Source organism: Centrocercus urophasianus, unplaced genomic scaffold, assembly GCF_019232065.1.
Source record: "Centrocercus urophasianus isolate 14NV4802_14NV808 unplaced genomic scaffold, USGS_Curo_1.0 seq_10, whole genome shotgun sequence".
Classification (NCBI taxonomy): domain Eukaryota; kingdom Metazoa; phylum Chordata; class Aves; order Galliformes; family Phasianidae; genus Centrocercus; species Centrocercus urophasianus.
The window spans coordinates 69,466,460-69,492,100 of NW_024884142.1; the positions used below are offsets into that span (position 1 = coordinate 69,466,460).

At 43.5% G+C, this 25,641-nt stretch overlaps 1 protein-coding gene and 1 long non-coding RNA gene across 3 annotated transcripts in view; one reads left to right on the forward strand and one right to left on the reverse strand.

The window, feature by feature from the left end:
• Positions 1–2,183: 2,183 nt before the first annotated feature.
• DESI2 (desumoylating isopeptidase 2) lies at positions 2,184–16,726 on the forward strand. Of its 2 annotated transcripts, none has more exons than XM_042809785.1 (5): positions 2,184–2,274; positions 8,645–8,717; positions 10,473–10,566; positions 10,901–11,042; positions 13,120–16,726. In XM_042809785.1, exons 1-5 carry the CDS (start codon positions 2,236–2,238, stop codon positions 13,351–13,353), a joined length of 582 nt encoding a protein of 193 aa, XP_042665719.1. In that variant the 5' UTR covers positions 2,184–2,235; the 3' UTR covers positions 13,354–16,726. The 2 variants fall into 2 exon arrangements, with proteins under 2 accessions (XP_042665719.1, XP_042665729.1); XM_042809795.1 differs by lacking the exon at positions 2,184–2,274 and adding an exon at positions 2,516–7,614.
• An 8,670-nt stretch (positions 16,727–25,396) lies between these two features.
• The window catches only part of LOC122155726, a 6,637-nt gene continuing 6,392 nt past the window's right edge, over positions 25,397–25,641 (reverse strand). The window contains exon 3 of the long non-coding RNA XR_006167302.1: positions 25,397–25,520. This is a non-coding gene — a long non-coding RNA (uncharacterized LOC122155726). The remainder of the gene's footprint in view (positions 25,521–25,641) is intronic.

Genomic DNA, 25,641 nt, shown 5'->3' on the forward strand with positions numbered 1-25,641 from the left:
TAAATGTTGAAATTCTTACAATTGCTCTCAACATTCATCATTTGCAAAAATTTTCATAAAGACTATAAAATCTGTAGAAATCTAGCTTGAATATGAGCACATTTTAAAATAGTTACTGATTCATTTTGTGTGACTCATACCATGTGTATCTCAGTACAGTTTGCACCAAGATGGAAATCAGAAAAAAAAAATAAGTGATCAGCTTAGAAGTTTCACCTCCAGTGACAGTCTGTTCCTACTGAAACCCACCTTCCTTTAGGCAGGACGGCCCCCTGGGCTGAAGCACAGGTGGAAGCCCTCCAGTTCCTTCTGCAGTATCTACACATCTGTGTTCCACTTTCCCTTCACATACATCCTATGCATACAGCTTCATAGCAACACCCATGTGAGGCACTCTGCATTTCTCTGGCCACCATAGTGTTCTCTCAGCTCTCTGCTACAGCTGAAATTTGCTGCTTCTCTACTCTTCACTGTTTCTATACCTGTGAAAACTAAGTAGACAACAGCATTTCCCACAGAGACCAGTCTTTAAACTGATCTCTCCATACAAGCTTAGTAAAACGTTATGGCGTTGTCACAGTCAGAAAGATTAGTGCAGAGGAGGCAATACAGGAGTGGAATGACAAAAGGACAAACAGGAAAGGAATGCTCATCTGTCTCCAAGGATCTAGGCTCATGGGGAAGAACTCCACAAGGAAGGGATCTCCAATCAGAGATCCTTTGCTAGTGGCAGTCAGCTCTTACATGAGGTCTAACAGAGGTGCAGCCAGGCTCCACCCCTTGTGGTCACACAGCTGAATTGCCTTCACCTGTGCTCCCAGGGCTGACCAGGTCCTTTCCCCAGGTGCTCAATCAGTGGTTCAGACCGTGACTGAATGGCTACCATGCAGCCATAAAATAAATGTAGTATAGTTTCATAGTCAGACAAAATTCAGGGTTTTGTTTTTCTTGAAGGAGGTTTTCTGTGTTCCTGTTCAGGGCCCAAGTACCTTTCAGTGTTACAAGGCAGAAGTCCCTGAGTTCACACGTTACAGTTCTGAGGTAACAGTGCCCACTACTGATCACTACCCCCTTACACTAACCTTGAATGAAGACACGTAAGGTCAGGCTGGATGGGGATCGGAGCACCCTGATCTAGATGTGGACGTCCCTGTTCACTGCAAGGGAGTTGGACTAGATGACCTTTAAGAGTCCCTTCCAACTCAAATAACTTTACGAACATAAGATGCTGAGCAGAGAAGCTGTACCTTAGAGGAGACTTACCCTGAGCACCCTGTGCTACATGCCGAGCCCGGCCCCTCAGCTGCCTAAGTAGCCTACGGCTGGCACGGAAAGATGCTGGCCTGACTCCTCCCCAGCTCTTTCTCATCACCTTCCAAACTGCAGCCACCGAAGGTCATCGGCAAGGAACGAACAGGAGCCCATGAGCTCAACAACTTCGGCTGTCACAGTTTTCAGACAAGGTTTCGACTACCGCTGTTTTAATTTTCCTCAGCACCCCCTGATACGGAAGCGGCTTCTGCCTACCAAACCTCTGGTTTGTAGCTACCAGCCCGGTCCCAGCCGCCAGCCGGAGGAGCAGACGGAGCGCACGGCCCTGAGCAGTCAGTCAGGGGCCACACTGGCCGACAGCTCGGCAGGCACCGCGAGCCGTTACCGCCAGCAATCCTCGCAGCCCGGACGGCCCCGATGGCTACACCTCGGCACAGCCCATCCCGCCGTAGCCGCTCATGGCACGGCGCGCCCCGCCTACGCGGAACCGCGGAGCGACGTGAGGCGGGCGGCGCCGGGCAGGCCGGGAGCCGCGCCGCACGCCGGGAGCTGTAGTCGCCGCCGTCCCACTCCTGGCGGAAGGTGGGGGCGGGCTCGAGCGGCTCCATTTTGCGCCCATCCGAGGGGCTCCCGGCCTGCCTGGCGCCGGCGGTACCGAGGCCGCCCGGGAGCCGCCGTTTGCGCTCTCCCCGTCTTCTCCCGCTGCCGCCGTCGGGGCGGGGCCCGCTCCCCGCCTCCCGGCCCCCGCCGCCGGCCGCGGGCTGAGCGCTCCTCCCGCGGGCCGGGCCCCGTTCCTCCGCGGGGGCGGGTCCATGGGGCCCGCCGCCCCCCCCCCGCCCCGCAGCAACAGGCGGGACGAGGAGGAAGCGGCCCCCGGGGGTGCCCACCTCCCCGCCGCCGGCCTGAGCCTCGCCGCCCCACTGGAGCAGCCAGCGGGCTCGGGGCGCCCGCGGGCCGCCGGCGATGGCGAACCAGCTGGTGATCCTCAACGTGTACGACATGGTGAGCGCCCGCGGGCAGGGGCCGGGAGGCGGGCGGGAGGGGGGCTCGGCGGGCGGCGCGGCCCCGGGCCTGCGGGACCGGGAACTTTCCCTTTCTCCTTCCCTCCCTCCGCCCCGCGCGGGGCTCTATGCGGGGGTGACGCGTCGCTTCTGCTCGGCAGCGAAAGTTTGGCGTGCGGCTGGGTCGCAGCTTGCGGGGTCCGCAGCCTGCAGAGGGGCTCCTCCCCCCCTCCCTCTCCCTGCTGTAGCCGCAGTAGGAGCAAAGCGTTAATTTGTGCGAGGAGTTCGTCCTCGTCCTTCAGAAGGTTCCTGCTCCGCGCGTGTCGCTGCGCAGGGTGCTGGCTGGGGGTAACCGCTGTCTTTGGAAAGTTGGAAGTTTCTGAGTGCTGTGTCGGTATTTTTGTATTGCTGTGGCATGGCGACGCTTGGCAGGAATAAAGGAATTGCCTCATCCCGATCTGCGATGCTGTGAGCTCACCTTGGCTTCCCGTGTGACGCCTGGCTGACACCTCCAGCAGCTGTTGGGTTGCCCTGCATGCAGCTGGAAGCTGCTCAGCTGCCATAGTAACAAATGAGGCAGAAGCACCTGTATGGTACAGCCGCGGGATAAGTAATATTAGGGAAATATTATCCCTTAATGCGCTTCAGTAGCTGGAAATTAGATCGAGTGCTACTGGTTGTCCTCTGAGCACTGTTGGGCCTGTGGTGAAGGGCAGGGAGGCTTCACAACAGCATTGGGAACTGTGTGGGACGAGCTCTCCTTGAACCACCGCCAGTTTTGAAGTGAACTTCTGGTGCTTTGGACGGGTGGAGGAGCACAGTGTAGCTCTCATTGCTGGCGGAGAAGTGCATCGTCTTGCTTGAAAGTATTGTACTCATGTGCTTGAGTATTTGCTAGCAAGTTGATAGAGGGCTGTCCTGCTTGGATTTAGTTATGCGTCTGATTGTTGCCATTGGTTTCTGTGGTAGGTATCGGACAGAAAGAAAACAGGGTCCCTGTCAAAGGATTCCCTTCCACTTCCTGTGCTTGGGTTCTGTTGCCAGTGAATGCAACCTGTTACATCTGCGTTGGGTTTCCTTTGCCGGAGCAGGGGTGGTTAATGGGAACAGGGGCCCTGCTAACCTGGCCAAGCACATACATGGGGCCTGCGAGGTGCTGTCAGTGTGTTATGGTAGACCCAAGTGGTAAGGATGTGATATAGTGGGCTTCTTTGGACTGCAACTGAAAAATGTGTGTGGGAAAAGCTCTTGTAGTTTTAAAAGAGCTGGTTTTGTGTACATTAGTTATAAGTACTATATTAAGTATAAAAAAACAGGACTTTAGTTCCAAGGCTGTTACGCAAGCAATTACCCGTGAAGTCAAAGGCATGGCATGCCTCTGATGTGGGAGGTGAGCGACCTTGACTGTGAGAGCCATCCTGGAGAGACTACAAGGAGCCACGGGCAGCAGCAGGAGGGCTGTGCTTTCCCTTGGGATGTGCCAGGGCTCAGTAGCTGTGTCTCTGTGTCAAGGAGAAGGAGAGTCTGTAGGCCCACCGCCTGTGGAAAGAGCTCATTCTCCAAAACAAGCAGGCCAGCAAAGCTACCTGTGGGTGTTTGGTCAGATCGGGGTGCTTGTTTTGTGCTTATATGCTGAAGCTGAACATCACCACAAATTATACATAGCACGAGCTGAGACCACTAACTGGGGTGTTTATTTATCCCACCTCAGCTATGGCTGTTTTATAATCGCATCTGTGTTATTTGACCGCTAAAGAAGGAGATTTCTTCTAAACAGGAAAGAAGAGCTGAGGATGCCATAGTATCTGAGGGACACCGTCAGCATGCAGCCTTGAACTCTCAGAATGGTCGCTCAGTCTGTTTTATTCTTGCTTGGAGCAGGCACTTCAGTGAAGCCTGGCTTCATGGGCAGTGTTAGTGCTACCACTCTGAGAGCCTGCTGAAAGCAGTGGCATGGAGAGGGAAGTGTGGCTGTTTTGGGGTTGTGTGTCTTCATCAGGTGCCTCCAGTTGTGTACCAAGGCACTCAGGTTTACTTTTAGCTCCTGACATTTCACAGTCGTGGTTTGGGGTGTTTGGGTATTTGGGCTTTTGTGGGGAGTGAGTTCTTTATTTGGTGGGTGTGGATATTTTTTGTCCCCTTCTTTTTTAGGGGATGTGTAGGGGGGGCACAAGAGAGCACTATTTGTCCTGTTCATGGAATCAACACTATTATAACTGCAAAGACTGTACAAACAGCTTGGTGTCAGCCTGCAGCTCCATCTCAAAAACAGCCCCTTTCATGCAGGGACTGCAGGGTATTGCTGCTGTTCAAGTCTGCACAGGACCAAGTTGGTTTGCCTTGCAGCATATACGCCTCTATTTTCCTTATCACTCGATAAGGAGAAAGCCTGGGGTAAAGCCGAAGGTGAAGAGGTAACTTTACAGAGGGAAACAAACTTACGGGCATGTTTACGTGCAGTAGCTCACGCCTTCAGAAATGCTTTCTGATCATTGAAAGGGCCGTGTGAAGACCAATAGACTGTGCTTAGAGCTGGAGTACTTTATATCTTCATTATCACAAACTGCTGTCCCTGTAGCAGTATAGGGTTTTTGTGCCCCAAGTAGCATCCTATTTTCCTATGTCAAACAAGGCGTTAACGATCTGAACTATTAGCATAAATGGGAGCTCTGAAGAATGTAATGAGGATGCTGTTGAAGCAGTGGGATTAGTGTCTCTGTCAATGCAGTGACATGACTTTATTATGCACATAGAAATGTAAGTCCGTATTATTTTTGTTTTGATGGTTGCATTAGACATGAATCCCTGTTTCACAAAACGACTTGCTGCAAAATACTGAGGATGTGGGGCTGTGCTCTTAGACGTTCTTCTACAGCAAAATTCAGATCGGACTAAACGAAGGGAGTCTGTTTTGTGCAATGGAAGAGTGAGTGTAGCTTTTGAGATCAGTTTGGGTTTCCAGATTGTAATGCATGTCACTGAAGCAGCCAGCTATGTGTATGTCATTTAATCTGTTGTGATCTTTATTTTGTAAGCTGTGTGTAATCTCTTCGGCTGTGGCCAAACTCAGTGTCCTTTAAGCTGTGATTGTTCTGCATTTCTTTCTTCACCGCAATAAGGCATTTCGTTCAGTGGGAGAACGTGCCGACCTTCCAATAACTGATTCAGATTAAGTAATAATTAGATGTAATTACTGTTCCTAGGGGGAAAGTAATTCTGCCTTACTGAAATTCTTTTGTCTTCAATTCACCTACTCTGTTCTTATGGAAATACAAAGCGAAGTGCTTTTGGCACTCCTTTCAAGCTGCTGACTTGTGTTTAATCTGCTGCCACTGCTCGGTTTCTGCGGTCAGGTAATCTGCATCCACATACTTCTGTGCTGCCAGCAGTGAGCAATGCTCACCCAAGTAACACGGGGCTTGCTGAACAGTGCAGTGCAGCAGCTCTCCATCCCATCCACCTGCCCCTGCATGGCTCCACGAGGCAGCTCGGTGCCTGCCTTTCTGCTCCCGCCTCTTGCGTCAGATTTCGCAAGGTTGGAGGAGCAGAGTTGTTTTTTCCTGCCCAGTAACAAACTAGTTTTATTACTTCCAGTGCTTATGGGATATCTCGTGTAACTTGTGTCCCCGTGTCAGGCAGCAGATCTGACGTGTGTGTGGTGGGGAATTATTTGGAACTCAGAGGCCAGACCCAGAATTTCCCGCCCAAATGGGTGTCCTGGTGAGGACCAGAGCTCTGCAGACCCTGTCCACATCTGTTTGAGGTTACGTAGAGCTGGACAACCATTCTTGTTAGGCAAGCACACTTTTTGCCTGTGCTGACAGACTTTATGTTGAATATTCCTATGGTATTGATTATAAGTATAAAAATATAAAACTATTTTGTAATGATGGACAAATGTAGAAAATGGGCTTTAGAGGTAGCTTTACATTTAAGAAGCTCTTGAATTGTTCTGGTTTTAATTTCACTTCAGTGAACAGAATCTATTTTTTACCAGTGCAGTTGGGTAGTTTTAACTTTCACATTGCCTCCTGCGTTCTGTTTCTCTACACCAAGTAGATCTAGCCCCATGTGTTTCTGGATATACTTGATCTGAGAAGGTTGGATTAGATAGAAATGGACTGGCAGCACTCGCTCTTTTCTAAGGAGAGAGAAGGAAACAATTTGTCAGACCCTAGTTTAGGTGATGGTGTAGTACAGTCATCCCTGTCCCACTCACAGATGTAGCGATGGATTAACAGAGCCAGCCATCAAGGCCACTTGTAAGGTCCAGTCTTAAGCAAAATGTATCCATGGATCTCCATGACCCTTGGCCTTAAATATGTGCAAGGAGCAAAATCCACCTGCTGTTAACTCCTGTTGACAAGAATTCCCCCAGCTGGCATGTCTGAAGAAGAGCTCATCAAATCCTTGGTGTCTCGTTATGCAGATAATTATCATGTCCCGTGCCTGCCAGCACAACTGTGATGTTTGGTGACTGCTAGCAGCTGAATTTGGGGGTGCTTAGAATGACTCTAGAAGCCAAATACATCCATTTCTGATGCTGGAAACATTGTAACATTTGGCCTGAACTGTTCTTTTTGCCTTTTGACTTTGATTTCATGAGTGGCATCTCACTCCAAAGTGTAGTGGATCATTCTTACTGGGAGAAAAATGGCTTTCAGAAATGTTCATTAAATGCCAGGTCAACTAAAATGTCTGTAATTATGTACTAACTTCAGCTAGCGCGCTTGACAACATGACACCTGTCCCCTCTTACATTTTTATTATCAGTTATGCTGTTTTTGTAGTGACTTCTGATCAGAAAGCACATATTATGTCAAAAGTTTGTGTGAATAAGATAGCTTTTTTTTCCCCTTTTCTTCCCATTTCCTCAATGAATAACTTGCTGAAGGTACTCCCCCTGTCCATGTCCCCTCTGAGCTGCCTCCTTGCAGCCTGCCCTGCGGCCCCACAGCTGTGTGCATTGGGAGTGGATGACATGGGAGGGATGGAGGATCCCACGGCTGGAGAAATTGACAGGATAAAGATTGCTGGGTTTTGGTGAGAGGTTTCACTTCCTAGTCTATTGAAGTTGTAAGGACTCACCTGAGAGTTTTTATTTTTCTTGAGCCTTTCTTGGAGATTCATCATATCACTCTCCGAGGAGCAATTTGAAAAAGAAAGTTGTGACGCAGCCAAGGAAAGAGTCATTTTGGAGGTTTTCTTTTTCCAAACTCCGTGTGTCTTCATGGTGCTGAGGGTAATTGTTAGCTGACAGGCATTCACCACTGCTACTTCCAAAAAAGAAAACAGAAAGCACTGAGGAAAGGATTTCCCCCAACCCCCACCTTTTTAGGAGGTAAGTGGCAATAGTACTGAAATACAGCTATGTTTCTTAACATAGAAGTGATCAGCAGTGATAGATTGTAAACATATACTGGAGATATGGAAAGGACATCTGATAAATGCAGTCAGATATATCAGGAGCAGAATGAGAGTTCAGGCTGTTGTATGCTGTAACAATCAGAAGGATCAGTGTGGTGGAATGGTAATACAAGAGGTGTGATGACAAAAGGACTAGTGTGGTAGAAAGGTGTTACAAAAGAGAAAAAAGCTCACCCATCTCTGAAGATTTAGGCTTGTAAGGGAAACTCCACAAGGAAAGGATCTCCAACCAGAGATCCTTGGTGGCAGTCAGCCCTTAAATGAGGTCTAAGAGAGATGCAGCCAGGCTCCACTCCAGTCACACAGCTGAATTGCCTTCACCTGTGCTCTCAAGGCTGACCAGGTCCTTTCCCCAGGTGCTCAATCAGTGGTTCACGCCGTGATTCAGCAGCTCGCATACATATGGAGACCAGCAATCTAATATTCAAAGGCAAAATACAAGCTCATTTCATTCCTCTTAAGTACCTCTTGAGTTGTGATCATCTGGTCATAAGCAAAAGTGTGGTCACTGAATAACAACTGGGGTCTGTGTGTAATAGTTCTACATTTTGATGTCCTTTCTAAAAACAACAACAACAATGAAACAGTTTTGCTCTTGCAATATCATTGGAGTTGATTCAAGTATGTACTCTGTTAGTGGAAAACTTTAAAGTTCTATCCTGGTCAAAGATTAAAAAGAATAAAAAAGTAGATTTCTCCCAAGTATGGGCTTCATGGTTGACAGACAATGACTAACAGCACTAAGACATAGAGTAAAACCTAATGGAATTAACTGACCATGTATAGTTAATTGCATACACTGTTCCAGTTAAAGGTTGTGCAGTTTTATTTGGTTGACTTTCATGCTTTTGATATGGAGGGATGAGCATTTGTCAGTCTGCTGTCTGAGGACAAATCTGTATTGGAAACTGACTGGAGTGGTTTTTGTTCTTCTTTTCTTCTAGTATTGGATGAATGAGTATACATCTTCCCTTGGAATTGGAGTATTCCATTCGGGTATAGAGGTGTATGGCCGAGGTACGTACATAACCTGTCTTTTGTGCTAGAAGTGTTGCTACAACAAACAAACAAATGTATGTCAGGTAGTGAGGGAAATCTGGTTCCTGAAACCTGTTTATCAGTTTCCTTTCAGAGTTCTCTGGAAAAAAAGAACACGTGGGTGTCAATTTGGAATCATCCTGCATTCTTGTGTAAAGCTGTGTGTGCAACTACATCACAGTATGCTGACTCTTCCCCTAGAAATAGCAATACATAGCTCAGGTTTTGAAACACCAGCTGTATGCTTCATATAAATGAAATGGGACCATTTCATCCGTATTCTGCCAGCACTCGTGCAAGGAGTTAATTTTTAATTGAAGAGACAACAGTTTATTTAAAAGGTGATCGTGCCTGCTGTTTATTTAACAAAGACAGACCTCAGATAAATAGAGCAGCACAGTCTGAATTTGCTAAATAGGCTGTACTGTGGGATGCAGCTTCCTGAGCTGTTTTGTGCCTCTTTCAGTTCCTGCTGCTGCCAAAAAGGGTGTTTCTGAGTGTGTTGTAGCACAGGCTTGGGTCTAAGGTCTTCACACCTTCTGGGAAAACCAGCCTAGGAGATGAAGGTGTTGCTATAAGTAGCCTATTTAAAAGTAAATAAGCCTCCTTAAGTTTTTTTTTTTTTTTACTGGGATGTGTTTGGAGGTAAGTAAAGGTGGTGGCATGTGATGCAAAACCAATGCTGTGCCAAGTATCTTATGCTGGAGGTGTTTCAGTGGCCAGAGCAGTAACACTGCCATTGGGTTTGCAGTGGTGAATTCATGAAATATAATGCTTGTTGTTAAAAACTTACTAAAATGTCATTTAATCCAAACCAGAAAGACCTGATCTGTAATAGCATTATGCCTTAAACACACTTGTGCTGTGCCAGATACATGTGCCTCCCCGTCCTGTTCAGGTCATGGCAGCTTTCTTTCTCATGTTAGAGATCATTTCCCTGCTGGAAGAATGACTTGCATTTTTCAAAGTACCTCACACTTTATTTATTTACCTGTTGTAAAAAAGATCATCCACAGAACTGCATGGTAGACGTGGATGGTTTAGTGCAAGTTTTTAGGAAAGGAAGTGTAAAGTCATGCTTGAAGCTTTTTATTGTACCTTGGGAGTGGCACGTTGTTATCATACAGACACAGAAGGAAGTTGAAGCATACTGTGATACCTCCATGAATTCTAAGGACTTAACACCAGCAGATGTCATGTGCTGACTTCAGATCCATGCACAGGTTTATTTTTCTATTAGAGAAGAGCTTGGGATGGTGAACTGTTGCTTAGCAAGAGATTCAGAAATGTATTAGGCTAACACTAGTTGCCACATGTATAGCTGTAGCACGTCATCAGACCTTAGAGGATGCAGTCCTTTGAATCTCTAATCTAAATGTGTAAGAGGATTTTTGGAGATCAACACATGTGAAACACGTAGGTAGAATTTACAATTTCACTTTTAAATCTTCACTTCTGCAATGAAAACAATTACATACTTATTAATTAAATCTGCATGCTGATATAGGAAGTTTCTTGTCAGTTTTTGCTGAGGTCGACTACTGATCAACAAAACGATTCATTGCCAGCTCCTTGCTATCCAAGTGTAAATGCAGCATCTGATGTCTGGCTTTAGATCCTCTTGAAGTTCTCGTTGACTGGAATATCCCTGGAATCGATCCACCAGTCAGGGAGGTCTGCAGTTCTTACTTTCACTTTGTATCATTTTTGTTAAATCTGAGCTTTCTTTTTCAGAATTTGCCTATGGTGGTCACCCATACCCTTTTTCTGGAATATTTGAAATTTCTCCAGGAAATGCTTCCGAGCTAGGAGAGACATTTAAATTTAAGTAAGAAACATCTCTCTTCTTGTTTTTGAGAAAATAGGTTAAAAAGACACTTTGTTGCATGGATAGATATGTTAAATGATACTTGAGAATTTCTGACTGAGAAAAGAGTGTTTTCTTTGTTTTGAAAAATAAGTGGACTACAGGTGTACAGCAAGGAAGGAATCTCATATCAGAAGAGACCAGTGCTGTAAAATGGAATAGAAAAAAATCCGTCCTTCTGGGAGGGCAGAAAGATCTTGCCACCCACACAGGGGTATATTTTGAGCAATGTGAAAACAGTTTCTCACCTATTTCATGGAAGCCTGCTCATCCTCATCTCTGTTTCTCTTTTTAGAGAGGCTGTGGTTCTAGGCAGCACTGACTTCATGGAAGATGATATAGAAAAAATAGTAGAAGAGCTTGGAAAAGAATTCAAAGGAAATGCTTATCACCTAATGCACAAAAACTGCAATCACTTTTCTTCAGCTTTATCTGAGGTAAACAAACACTGGGGTCTATAGAAAGGTGCGTCCCAGGTGGCTACAGAGCATCATCTCCTTCCTGTCCTTCGGGTTGTTTGGCATAATTTCCAGTGTCTTATCTTTGGTACCTTGTGTAAATGTTACCCTTTCTTCAGATATTTTGTGTGTGTGTGTTTTTGGGAGAAAAATGCAAGCCTGTGGTGCCAAAAGTGCTGAATGTTGTTACATGCAGCTTGTGTTCCAGAAGGTGGTACTGCTAATTGAGAGACCCAGTAAAGCAAGTATTAACAGGGTTCCAAAATCTTTACAGACACTTCAGAGACAAGTGTGGCAGACAGAACCAGATGTAATTTCCATTACACAGTGCCCTTGCATTCAAAGTGCTTGCTAAAGAATAACAGAGGCATTGAAGTTTCATAGATGATGTTTAGCTTCTGTTTGAGGGGCTTTTGTCAAGTTGTCCCTCTGCCAGTGCCTGCGTCCTGCTACATGCCTCTGTGGTGGTGCAGAATAGCTGACTGTGGAATTGAATGGGCATGGCATTTCCCTCTCACCCTTGTTTTAACCTTTCCAGTTTGCCAGCACAAACAAATGCCTGATCACTTACGTGCTTGTAGAGACACAGGAGAAACAAACAACCAGGAACAGGTAACCCAGGACAATGAAGGGAAAGACAGTTGTGTTTTTACTACTAGTTGCTAACCTGTGCTCATCAGAATTTATTCTAATGCTCACTGAAGTCTTTCAAACAAGGACTGGCTGTGTTTTCCATGACAAACTTCCATAAAACTCAGCTGCTTTTCATTCAGAATATTTAGTCTTGACAAAGCACAGGCTACACAAAGAGTCTGATTTCCAGTGGTGCTGGAACATCTTGAGATGATGATTTGTGTGCAGTGCTAGTAGGAATAAGTCTGGTGAAATACTGATGAAGCTGCAGTTGGCATGAAGTCTGGCCAATATAGCCAGGCATGTGCTGCACTCATGAACTCATGCTCATGTTGTTTCTGTTTTAACTCATCCTGTTTAGTGTTTAAGCTGGCTAAAAACTAGGGATATAACTTCAAGTAAAACGCTCTTCAGCTACAACAGAGTAATGCTCTTGCTAGCTGTGATTTACTCCAGATTTGCATTGGGGTAAGTAATACCAGAAATGAACATGGATGCAGTTAAGTAAAATAGGTCACTTCTTCAGTAGTGTCAACAAAAACATTTAATGATTGATGTACAGTAAAAACAACCATTTAATGCAACTTTTATGTATTTGAGGAGTTGAAAGCAGCTTTGCATTGTATAGCCACTCTTGTTCTAGCAAACTTACAGTCTGTGTGCTGTAAGATACTGATCTCTTGTCCAAAGTCATCAGAGGCCATCACAGTAAATCACAGAATCCTTAGAGTTGGAAGAGACCTCTGAGGGCCTTTTAGTCCAACACCCCTGCAATGAACAAGGACACGCACAGCTAGATCGGGTTGCCCAGGGCCTGATCCAGCCTTGCCTAGAAAGTCTCTAGGGATGGGGCACCTACCACATCTCTGGGCAGCCTGTTCCAGTGCCTCACCATGCTCACTGTAAAAAAAATTTTCCTTATACCTAACCTACATCTACCCTCTCTGAGCTTGAAGCCATAAAAATATCCCCATTGCATGCATAACTCCACATAACTGTAGCACTGACACTGTCCTTTTGACTGCTTCATTTCTGGGTGTTTTTTGTCATAGCAAGAGCTCTCCTTCAGCTGCTGTTTCTGAGGAATTCTTTGTGAATATGAAACATACCTGAACTCATTTGTTTGCCTTTTAAAGAAGTTATTCACAAAATGAGGTGGTTGGGCTGATCAGAACTCTACCAATGATAATGATAAAAAATGGAGTATAACCACATGTCAAACTTGCAGTGGAAAAAAAGTGTCTGCAAATTGGGACTCTGCTTTTACTGATGGTGGAAATTGTTTTCCTGCAGCTAACTTGTGTCTTGTGATACAGAGAGAGTCAGACTGCAGCAGCTTTCGCCGATTCTTTACAGTAATTAACATCCATTACTGCTCAGTCCAGAACATGAGTTAATTCTTTCTTTTCTCCTTTTCTTGTAGATTCTGTGTGGAAAAGAGATTCCACGATGGGTGAATCGCCTCGCCTACTTCAGCTCTTGTATACCGTTTCTCCAGAGCTGTCTGCCGAAGGAATGGCTGACTCCTGCAGCCCTCCAGTCCAGTGTCAGCCAGGAGCTACAGGACGAGCTGGAGGAAGCTGAGGACGCAGCAGCATCTGCTTCCTTGGCAAGCTCAGCATCTGGGTCTAGAACTGGACGCCACACCAAATTATAAGTCCTCCTCCAAAGTACTAAATGGTTTGAAATACTTCAGTTTAATCTCTCCAGCAATTGACTTTCTGACAGAACGTGAGAGCTGACTCCAGAACATTGTCTTTATATGCAAAAATGGCTCTCATCAGCCCCTGTTTCAGCTCAGGATTATTTAAGTAGCGAAAAGAATTGCTGTGAGAAAAGGGAAGGATGTTGTGTGAAGCCACCCTTTTCATTTTCACCTGTTTGCTAGACCTGAGTTAACATCTTGTATAAAGTAGAACTTAAATTATTTGTTTACAGTATTGTGTACTGCTGTTTACAAGTCCTATAAGGACTCCTGCCACCATGGAAGAAGAGAGAACGTGAGTTTTGCTGGTGTAACTCGAAGGCAGTGGTATGATGATGCCCTGGCTATGAACTCTCCCCTTTGTTTTCAAGACCTAAGGCAGGTGAAACTTAAATTTCTGAGAAATGCTAGAAACTGCTGAATGCTATCCATGTGAACAGGGTACCGTACACTCAAAGTGGCTGATGTAAACAGGTAGATTGCAGGATGTAGGGAGACTGATTTTTGTGTAAGATCTGTTATTGAAGTATGACCTCTACATTCATGAAGCTGAGGATTTTTGCACATATGAAGTGAAATTTCTATCTCATTACACTGCCCACTGATCCCTCACATTTTGTTTTTTCTTTTAAATTCAGCCATGCAGTTTGCATAGTATCTTCTGTCCATATTTACAGTCTACTTCAACCAGAATTTAGATCTATGATTATCGCCTCTTAAAAACATCAACAGTTTTTTCACGGTTTGTGTTACTTGATTTAAAACTTGTATATACAAAGTTAGTGCTTGTATTATTTTTTTTTTTTAATTTTATTATTATTTCACGTAGTTTGAATAGCATAATACAAGCCATTTATGGTTGGGGAATGGCCTTGCTTCCTGCTGCTGATTTTGCTTCATTTAAGTTTATAAGCATCAATGGGTTTTGGTTTTGTTTTTTTTTTAACCGATATATTAGCACCCGGTTGGTTGTGCATATCTGCACAAATTACAGAGAAATCTTAATTTATTTTCCCACAGTTTCTATCTGTGGCATTAACTTTCCTGTCAGATGTAACGAAGAAAGACCTGAAAATTGCTTATGCACCTGCGTGTTTACACAGCAGAACCTGCTAATCTGCACACGTAATTATGTCTGAAGGTAAGAGATGCTATTTTCTAAAACACAGAAGTATGTTTGCTGGTAGATTATAATTAGAGCTAAGTTATAATTAGTGATCAGAATATATAATGGAATGCCTTATTCTTGTTCACTTACCAAGAGAATTAATGGTTCTTCCAGTCATTAGTGTGAATTGGCGAGGTTCTGTTGTGCACATGAGGATACAGTAGCACAAATATGAGGGAGGTGAGCTTGTGTATGTTGTAAGACTCGCTGCCTTAAACTGTAACAAAACATCTATAAACTGATGAGCTCTCCAAGAAGTGTGCATTACTAGAAACATAAATGATTTTTACAAGCTTTATTTTTGATCTGTTGCTCAGTTTAATTTTTTCCATCAAGTGAAGTACTGACTCTAACTTTTCTGTTGTTCAAAAGGGGAAAAAAAAAAATCCTCCTAGGAGGCAAGAATGCTTAATGCTGTGTATTCTCCAGGCCATGGGTAGTCAGTGCCATGAACCCTTCAGGAAGGTACAGTAGGTTATGTTCTAGTAAGAATTTGCATCATGGCCAACTCAATTCATGGTTGAAAAGAGCAAGAAGTTTTTCTTCTGGCAGTTGGGCTGAAGCCTTTGGAAGACAGCCTTGAAGCTTTCACTCATCTTCTGTGATACACTGTAGTGACAGAAAGATAAGCTAGTATTCAGTACTGAGGAAGAATCAAGAGCCATTTTTTTCAGAAGAGTGGGATAGTTGTAGAAGTCTTGTTATCTGTGCTTTGGTACATGTATTAATGATCTCTTCTACCAAGTGGGAAATGCTCAAGACTGACAAGTCTACCATGATATTTCTTTGCTCTCCAGAATTTGGACATACTGACTCGTTTTGTTTTTCCACTTGAATCTCTGAATTGGGGGTGGGTTTTTTGGTTTATTTTTTCCTGGTGTGAAAATGAGCATGGTGGTCTCCAGTCAGCTCTCAAGCATTACAGAATGAACTATTGCACTGCTCACAGCTAAGGTGACAGACTGTAGGTGTGTCGTTCCGTCTCTCCTGTGCAGCTGTAGTAGTAATGTGACTCTTGGCCAAGGCAGGTCCTTTATTTCAGCTCAGGGTTGAGGCCACTGATCTAGCAACGTACTGTAGCTCTTCCTAGGTTTTAGGAAAAATAAATAGGATAAATTTTCATTGCTACCTAATTCTTCTGTACCAAAACCAGCTTTTTAGGCTTCTCAGATATCCAGAGCTCTAGATCTCAAATCTCTACACCTTCATTAACACAACTACAGTATGTACAATGCAAGAAAGTGACAGATCACAGCACAGTTTTTGTTTAGAAGTAAAACTAAGAATATTTTTTATAAAGCAGACTGGAAAGTTTGTAACAATTGTTCATTTTATCAGTAGCTGTACAGACGAAAATACTGTCTTACACTCCACTTTTTGTTTAAATACATCCATTTGTAAGTCCTGTGAGGAAACTGACACCTGAACCCTGAAGGCTGTTGGGTATTGCATCCAAGCAAGTGGTACTGTAACTTCAATCACGTGCTGTGAACTTGGCCTCCGCTGGATGCCCGCAAGAAGTCACCCTGCCAGCGGTTACTCCGATCTGTTAGCAATAGAGCAAGTTACCTTTCACCAGCATTACTGCCAAGCAGGGATTACTTTAGTCTACTAATGACCACACTGTGCTAGGACTAGAACACTCCAAAATGCTGTGAGAAAGCTGGACACCTGTGGAGTCTTTTCCATCAAAACGGGTAGAAAAATAATTTGCTACTTCAGGGTTCTGCTCTGTTTACTTTCTCATTCTCCTTTAGTTTTCTGTAAGGTAATCCTTTTGATACCTAGTGTACTCCTTAACTGTCATTTTATTTAAATGCCATTTTCAGTTCAGCAAGCCAAAAAAAATCCAATGTACTGTCAGTGTGCACCAGAAACTTCAGAGTGGCTTGGTAAAAATATACTTGCATTACTTCTAAAATTTGCAATGCAATTCTGATCACTATTGATACATGGTAATTTTCACTGTTGGAAGTTGGTTACAAGCTGAATAATCACTGATGCATTTTGTTTTGTAAACTTGTATTCAAGTTTACTGTACTACGTAGTATTTGTATAAAATTCAAAGAATTTTGACTTTGTTACCTTGTACATGGCAACAAGTTGTCTAGCATCTTAAATCCATCTGTTTATTAAAAATACTTTTATAAAAAAAGACAGTTGGCTGTGTTTTTCTTATTCTCCTGGTACCTATAGCCTGTATTTATTGGTGCCGTGTGAGCGGACATCTTCTTTCAAACAATGCCTTACCTGAAAGGTGGGTAGTTTTGCTATAGTTACTTGAGCTATATAGGCCATATTCTGTTTTTGGCAGCTTGGTTTGTTTGAAGCATAATTAAAAGCCGTTAGTTTTTAATGGGCTCGTTTCTGAAAGTTTTCATATTCTGCATGCCAACCAATACCTGTGGGCACGCAGCCACTTGGAGTATGCTTGGGTTACGTTGCAGGTATTACATGCCATGCCGATGTGCTCCAAAACCCAAATCTGTAGTCTTGGCTTTGCAGCAGACTAAACAAATGCTAGGTAATGCCCCAGGGGCTCAGCTGTTAGTGACAGATCACTGACAGCCAGCAGGGAACCTGGGCTCTGTGTTCAGCTATGCTTTGTGAACTAGGCACAGCATCTCCACGTATGCTGCTGCAGAGGAGTGGCAAGGATAGGAGTTGGTAGAGAAGCTGCTGGAGTATAGGTGCGTTACTTTGTCCAACTGGACCCAAATCACTGTGAGAGCTGCAGAGGTGGGAGGAGCTTACTGAAACGAGACTTCACAAAGGAGACGGAGTACTTCTCTTAAAACTAATAATGTAAATACAAAGATCTGTTTTGCCTGGGGATTTTCCACTCCACTCTTCAAGATTTCACTTCTGTCACCTCTTAAAAGCAGAAATTTTGAGAATGTAGATGAGTGAGAAGTTCTGTACTGTTGTTCCAGAAAACACACTTGTGACATCCAATGGCCAGAAGTGCTTATCCACTTGAAGAAGGCATTCAGTAACCAAAAGGTATATATAGGGTAAATGATGTGTGTCAGAGTTTCTTTCCTCTTTCTCCCTCAAAAAGTTACTCTGTAACTCACATTTCTTGTACCAGGCCTGTGTTAGAATCAGTAGCTCATCATGTGTTCAAGTGTTAGCTTCCAACAAATTAATTCACATGTGTTAAGCAGTATGATTTGAGTAAGAACTAGCAAAAGCTGATGATAACATGCCAGCTCGAATGTAAAAGTCACTGATATTCTTATCTTGAAGAGACATAAAAAGCACAGTAAAGACACTGAACGACAACCTGGAGGAAACAGGCTACATAGCTACTGTACCCACTGTAACACAATAGAAAACACAGCAATGATAGCAGAGTAACAAAGTCTAAGCTATAGCAAGAGAGCACTTGCTCAAGTGCAAGAGCCGTGGGCACAGAAACAGAGGAAAGAATCCACTTACCTTTGGAAGGCCTCAGGTACGCAGGGATCTCCAGCAAGATACCCTTGCTCTACTGCCAACCCTTAAATGAGGTCTGGGAAGGGGTGGATCCTGGCTCCACCCCTTCCAGTCACTCAGATGCACTGCATGCACCTGAGTTCCCCTGGGTTGGCCCTGCCTTCCTACCAGGTGCTCAATCACTGGTTCAAGCCTTGACTTAGCATTTCTGTTACACAGATATGATTTAGGGCTTTGTATTAAGTGGAAATGAAAGTTCATATAGTGCTTAGCAAAATTCAACTCAACAATAAAGCATTGCCAAAATCTGTTCCTGAAATACAAAACAGCATCTACTGTTTGTAATGGCTGCAAAACTGTTCTATAATCTTGTTTCATTTGTCCTTCTAGCTTTCTGTTAGTAACAAACCAGATGCTGGTCTAACAAAATTCTCTGCCAGCAACTGCATTTTCAGTTTCTCTGTTCTGGATGGCATTGGAAGATAAGACTCATGAAAGAGGAGTCTGATTTTTGTGTGTATGTTTGTGTGCTTCTTCCAATTCTTGTTCCTACATCAAAAAAAAAAAAAAAAAAAAGAAATCAGCAAGGCCAGCCACACACCCAAACTCCTGCCAGTCAACCAAAGCAGCCTGCTCTGGGGGAGGATTCCCAGGCCTTGGAGGATGCTCTCACCTCTGCAATTGTTCTCTTAAAGCTCCTCTGCCCTTCAACAGCCTTATGGTTTCCACACGCAGTAAGAGGTTTAAAAGCAGGATGACAGATGGCTTTGGCGGGCCTCTCATCTCTGCACTCTTCTGAGAAGCCTCACTTGGTTGCATTGTAGGTCAGGGTAGCTTTGGTTGTCTGTTCTAAAAATGCTGAAGTGGCCATGACAAAACAACCAGGGACAGTACAAGGATGACCCGCTTTCAGCTTCCACAATCCAGCAGTTTTGGAGCTGTCTTTTGAAAGTGGCAGTGCCCTGTGCTAACCCATCCACAAGGACATCTTGCGCTGCTCCAGGCAGGCCAGCCCACCATCCACCTTCTCTCCAATGTGTGGCGAGGCCTTTCTTGGTTTCCATGGGAACCAGCTGCTGTGTTTTGCTATTACAAAAAATATGCTATAATACTAAAACTCACGGAAGTGCTTTGCTCCAAGAAAAAGGATTTTTCCATGCGTTTTCCTGCCCACAGTATAACACCACCTTCATAAACACCACAGGAGCCCAAGCCAAACCCCAGAAACAAGTGTGGCACTGCCAGCTCCAGGTAGGGTTTAGCAGGAGGAAGAGGAAGTAGAGCCAGAGCACTTCCAGGTTCTGAGAGCTCCTGGCAGGTGTGGGTCAGCTCAGTACAAATGGCAGCACTGCTGCTGCTGCTGAAGGTGAAACCCACTGTTGGCACTACAGGTGCTGGCAAAGTACAGATGCCACGAAAATACAGAGGCGTTTTCAGGAGAGAAATGGCAGGGCTCAGTTTAGGTAGAACGGCTGGAGCTGGGGCTCATAGCTGGTGTGTACTCCCCAGCTCTGCCACAGCAGCAGCAGCTGGAGCCATGAGAACTGTGCTTTCCACACAGCACTGTACCTGTGGGAAATCACTTCAGTGGAAGAACGACCTTCTTAATGGGTGATAATAAGGCAAATGAGAGGGAATATCTGGAAACAGAAGTTAGCGGGTTGAAGTTCATTTTTAGGGTGAGTTCCGATAAATTTTGTCAAAGTCACTCGCATATTGTACAAAAATGCAGTCAAGAATACAAAAATACTGAAGGCAGCCAAGTCAAACACAAAGCATTTTTGTTCATTATGCAAACATTACAGCTGATCATGGCACTAATAAGTGTTCATTACTGAGAAGTTCCCATGTTCCCCAGTGCAAGAAAGCCACATAATCTTGTAAATGAACAATTTTCTTCATTTCTTCTGTGAAATTCACTCAGAACAATTATAATGAATTAGTCCTGACCTCATTTGTGGAGAGACTCCCGTAGCAAAGCTCTATGCAACTTGAGGAGATAAAGCTAGAAATCCTCGGAGTGCGATCCCTGCTCTATTGTCGGATGTTTTCCTTGTGCAGCGTTAAAGCACTGCTATGCAAGCCTCAGGAACATCAACACTAATCACTGCAGTTGTGCAACCGAAGTCATAAGGAAACATACAAAACAACAAATAAGCAATTAGATGCTAAATTAAGAAGCAGAATTTGGTGACTGACAGTCCATCAACGGAGGAACAAAATCCCGTGGCAGACAGCTCTGGTACTTCATGGAAGAAAGACACAGCTCAGGAAATGCCTAGGTATGGTACAGATAGCAAAATGCCTCACGGTGCTTGATTTAAAATGTATGCTTAGATTATCAGTGACGTGATGGGAAACAACACAGTGGTCATTCCATAGATGAGGACAACAAAAGAATACATATAGAATGTATAAGCCACCAATTAAAACATACAGAGCTGTAGCTTGGTTCTTTGGATTCAAGATGATGGACAGTTAAGGCATGATTCAGTTGCCTACATTCAATTGCATTGGGTCCCTTTTGGTTCAGCTCCTCAGACATAAGGTACTTTTCCAGCTGATTTACTATTGCCAAGGAAACAAAGAAAATCACATATATGTGAAAGGAACTTGTTTGGCAAGGACAAGATTTGCAGGATTGAGCAGGTTCCCTGTCATGTAGCTCTTCCGGGGCATCCACCTGAGTTTTCCTTCCAGCTCACATCAGAGGAAAACAGCAGGAGACAGATCTGCTTTCAGAATATTCTTTACTTGGTCTTAAAAGACACTTCAGAGAGCTGTATTGCCAAACTCTATGTCGAATTACCCATCTGCTTGACCAAAGTTGATGTAATCTTTTTAGATTTCAGCAAAGCTGCTGATATGGTTTCTCACAGCAACTCTGGATGTACAGATTTTAAGTCCCAGATTTATTTGGAACACAATAGGTGTCTCTTTAAAATTTTACCTATGACAGGCATAACTTCATGTTCTTATAAGACATGGTAAAAGAACGGTCTCTAAAAAGAATGCCAGGCATTATGTCATTACGTTTAATTCAAATTGTGAAACAGTTCCCAAAACCTCACCAGTTTATTTATTAGATCTTCTCCAGAAAAAGTGGAGCTGTTGGAGTACATTTGGAGGAGTACCATTTAAGCATTTTATTTATATTTCAGTAACCATCAGCTCCTTGGTTATCAGGGGTGTTCCTAACATCAGTGTCACGTGTCAGCTACACTTGTAAGTGAGTATGAGTGAGAATAACTCACCAAATCCAAAGCTAAAGCAGGTAATTGATGAACTCCTGCAGATTTTAGTTGAGAAAAGCACTAAATTTTGATGCTATCCACAAATGTGCTGCAACTTTTTTCCATTCATTTCACATTCATATGCAATTTTACTTTATAAAGAAAGACACATGGACTGATTTTAGCTAATTTTTAAAAGCAAACTGTTCAGAATCTTCAAGGTTATGTAAATGCTTTTTAAAACAGAATTGTTCATAGTTAGGATGGCTAATTTCCTGGAAAGTTCCTGGAATTCATTTTAACATATATTCCTGAACATTTCACCAAAACAAAGAGCTCTCCAGAACCCTATAGCCTATCAATAGCTTCAGACTGATTAAGGTTATTAATATTGGTTGTTTGGGGGGGCAGATGTTAGCATACAGACACTGTGAGTTTTGATAAATGCTAAAATACCATACAATCAATACACAACAGCATCATTAAATAAACCCTGTTTTTTTGTCCAGAAGGATAAGAAATCGTTATGTGATTTCTATGTCAGCAAGAGGTTAACATATTTAAATGGCACTATGTTCTTGGGAAAGATAGGTCTGAAAGGGATTCCAAGATGCAATGCTGCACAGATTTCTGTCCTAACACAAAATCATTTATTCCAGCAGCTTGTCTCTACTGTCCTCGGGACCTCATGTGAGGGATACTTTTGCTCCATCCACAAGGAAATGCTTCCTATTGCCTTTATCAATCTGTCCTCAGCAGGAGGCTTGGAAACTAACAGATTCCTCATCCTCATCCCCATCTGTGTTCATTAGGAACCACAAGTGAATAAATCAGTTAAAAATCTCTCAATCTGGAGAGCTCCTTAGACACAAAAAAAGCCTTTGTCCCTTTGGTAATATCCAGAAGGGGAACAGCAGTTTTTTTCCTCTTGCACTTTGCCTTGTTGCTCTCACAGTAAAGGCTGGAAAAGTAAGGGGTGGAGCTGGTGGCTGCTGCTGCCCTGAAGGGGCTAGATGCTGATCTTCCATGGTTAGGAGGTAATGCAATGATTCCAGGCTTAGTGGATCAGTTTGGAAATATTCAACTTGATCCCCTTTTTGAAAGCTCCCTCCTGCTTCAGAAACTATTTTTGTCCACCCACCCAAGGCGTTATATTTTTGTCTAGCTATATGCTGGACATTCTGTCCAGAAAAATACTGTGCAAAACAGTGTTCAAAGTTTTGGATACTAAACTAAACTTTCGAATCTAAACTAAACTTTTGAATCTAAAAAGATTAGGTCAGCTGGCTTCCCTTGGCCAAGCAGATGGGTAACCTTGTTGTAAGAGGAAATTAAGACCACAGAGTTTACCCCTGTGAATCCGTGTTAGCTGTAACCAACGACTGCATTGTCTTTTGGGTGTTTTACAATAACTCTCCATAATTCTGCCAGGACTGATGTGAGACTGACAGGCCTGTTTTGAGCAGGGTATTCTTTCTTACCTTTCCTGAAAACAGGAACAATGTTTGCTAGCTTCCAGGTGACTAGGATCTCTACAGATTGCCACGGCTGTTGAAAAATAATTGAGAGATGTCCCACAGTGACATCAGTCAGCTCTCTGAGTACCCTGGGATGAATCCCACTGTGTTCCAGACCTATATACATCCAACTGGAGCCACAAATTCTGCACAAGTTCAGGGCTGGCTGGGAATCTACTGTTACTGCATTCACAGTTCTCCAGCTCAGGGATTCAAAGGTCCCACAGCCTGTCATCAGTGTTGAAGACAGTGTTGAAGACACTTCTCTGCTTTGTCTGTGTCCCTGTCTGTGAGGCGATCATCTTCATAAGGAACAGACCAGAGTTACCACCTCTGGACCTTCTTTTACTTTGGACATGCTTACAATTAGGTTGGAAAAAACAGAACTCTGAATAACACTAGTTTTTTAATACTCATGAAAAGTCTTTGAACAAAAAAAAAAAAAAGAAAAAAAAAGAAAAAAAAAAAGAGAGATTTAAGATAAAGTGCTTTATCACAACAATCACCTCGATCAACTAATTTAAAGTACCCTCACAAGAGCTAAAGAAATGTAAAAAGGAAATTATGAAATATACATGTCACTCCAAGGAGCAAGGATGAGAGGGAATCAGATGGTACTGACACTATTATTCAGTATTACACTGTTGTAAACCCAAGCTAGCACTCTGAAGGATCATTCGTCAAAATAAGCACTCTCTTCCCTTCCTCATCTAAGAAATGGCTCTTCTTTCCTCTCTGAAGCACAAGATTAGATGAAGTAAGCTGTGCAGCTTTCTGCCAACGCAGACTTCTCCAGAACTGGAAGAATAACTCACCATCACCAGCTGCCTCTGATTGATGTTTAGGCCATTTTAGCTTCAATGGACCAGAAAAACTAATCTATTAGACATAAGTTATATCCAACTTTCTAAGAATTTTAAACAGTTTATAAGCAAAATAACAAAGTGTATGTTTAGTTTCTACTCTTGTTCCTGCAGAAGTACCTGAGAAAGCATCAGTTCAACATACTGGAAAAATACAACTATCAGCATAAATTAAAAGAGTGCTCTGCACAGCTTGGTAATCACAGAATGCCCATGCCCAAGAGCTCTGCAACTGAATTCACTAAACAGCTGGCGATCTCACTGATGAGGATAATGGCATGGGTGAGGACAAACCCACCATTAATGTCAGTAAGACTCCAAGGGCTTCTCCAGCAGCATGGCTAAATAGGACATGCACACAGATCCCACCAGTCCCTCAGGAACAACTGCCCCGGAACCCCAGACAGCTCCAGCTGCCCTACCATTTCCCAGACCTCAGAATACCAACAGCCTCTGCCACCAGCCATCTCACATCAGGTGCTCATAGAGATGAGTGACTTTAGCCCAGCACCTGTGGCTAGGAAACCACTGTTCTCCAAAATTTAAATATGACAGGAGGTCACAGCCCTCGGTAGGGAGTCACCAACAGGCTGACCTAGCCAGGTCACAGTGTGACAATAGAAAGAGAGCAGAATCTTTTGCTGGAAGTATTTAATCTCTGAGCCTTCTCAGAAAACAGCAGAAAATTCACCACATAGAGAAATATTTATATGCTAGATCCCACAGCCTGCAGGCAGCACACGACCCTGGACAGCTAGTAATGCAACCTCACAAGATGGTAAATTTTTAAGCCTTATTCCATGATTTTTAGTGATATTTTTCACGAGTTGATTGTGAGTAGCTTGAGTGTGGACCACATAGAATGGGATGCTGTGGGTGGGCACAGTGCAGCACTGATTCTGCCTCTTGCACCTGCCACACACGCAGTCAAATCAAAACCTGCATGCATAACACATCACATGCATTTGTGGTTTTGGTGAGTAAAACACAGTGGTTGCTGATAATAATAATTCAGTTCAACTACCCGTGTGTTGTACCTGTGGCACGCCGGTGATGGCTGGGAAAAACATCCAGTGAATTATCACTGCAGTGTAAATCAAGAACATTTACGTGCTGAAGCTTTAAAAACTGATAATGTTTGCAGATTGTCATCAAAGCTGTGAATTTCATAAAGTTCAAGGGACTGAATTGTCACCATTTCCAGCAGGTTTTTTTTAAAGTATGGATGCCAATTATGGGAACATTTATTTCCTTTTCTGAAGCAAGGTGTCCTAGAGTAAAATGCTACAAAGATTTTATGACCTGCAACATGAAACCAAATCATGGAATCAAAATGAAAATTTGTGCCAGAACATGAAGAGGAAAAATGGTTCACAGGGTTGCAAACGCATGGGGATATTCAACTTACAGAAAAATGTGATCACGTTGCTCTACTAGATTTTCATAAGAGAAAGATATCCCTCTCTTCACAACCACACCTTATTCCTGTCATTGATTTCAAGTAATACATGCATTTGTGAAAAATTGTTCAAGGATGAAGCACAGGACGAATAAAATTTCATCAAACATCTCTGATGAACACCTTTAGAATTCACTAAGAATTGCAGCCATTGCCACTGAACCAGGTTGATGTATTAGTTTCACAGAAAAAAAAAAGAAAAAAAATAGAAAAAAAAAAAAAAAAGGTCAAATATCCCACCAGTTTTATGTTTTCATTGCTCTCTTTTTTTATGGTTCATCAAAGAATAGAAAAGTTTTGTTACTTACATACATTGACTATATTATATATTTGATATGCGGCCCAAGACAACTCCTCTTCATTCAGGATCTCTTGGATGCAGCTGTCTTAAGAGTATGCTCTGTTAGTTCCAATGGAACAAAGCACTTGGCATCTGGCAGGCTGCAAGAGGACACTCGTGTCACCAAGCAAGGTGGGGAAATGTCAGTGAAACTTATTCTAGAACCAAAAAATCTTGGATGGATGGATGGATGGATGGATGGATGGATGGATGGATGGATGG

Excerpts from the sequence above, each read along its gene's own strand:
- DESI2 (XM_042809785.1), top strand. The coding sequence starts at position 2,236 with ATGGCGAACCAGCTGGTGATCCTCAACGTGTACGACATG. Across the intron at positions 8,718-10,472 it reads TATAGAGGTGTATGGCCGAG|AATTTGCCTATGGTGGTCAC; the intron begins GTACGTACATAA and ends TTTCTTTTTCAG. Across the intron at positions 10,567-10,900 it reads GGAGAGACATTTAAATTTAA|AGAGGCTGTGGTTCTAGGCA; the intron begins GTAAGAAACATC and ends TTCTCTTTTTAG.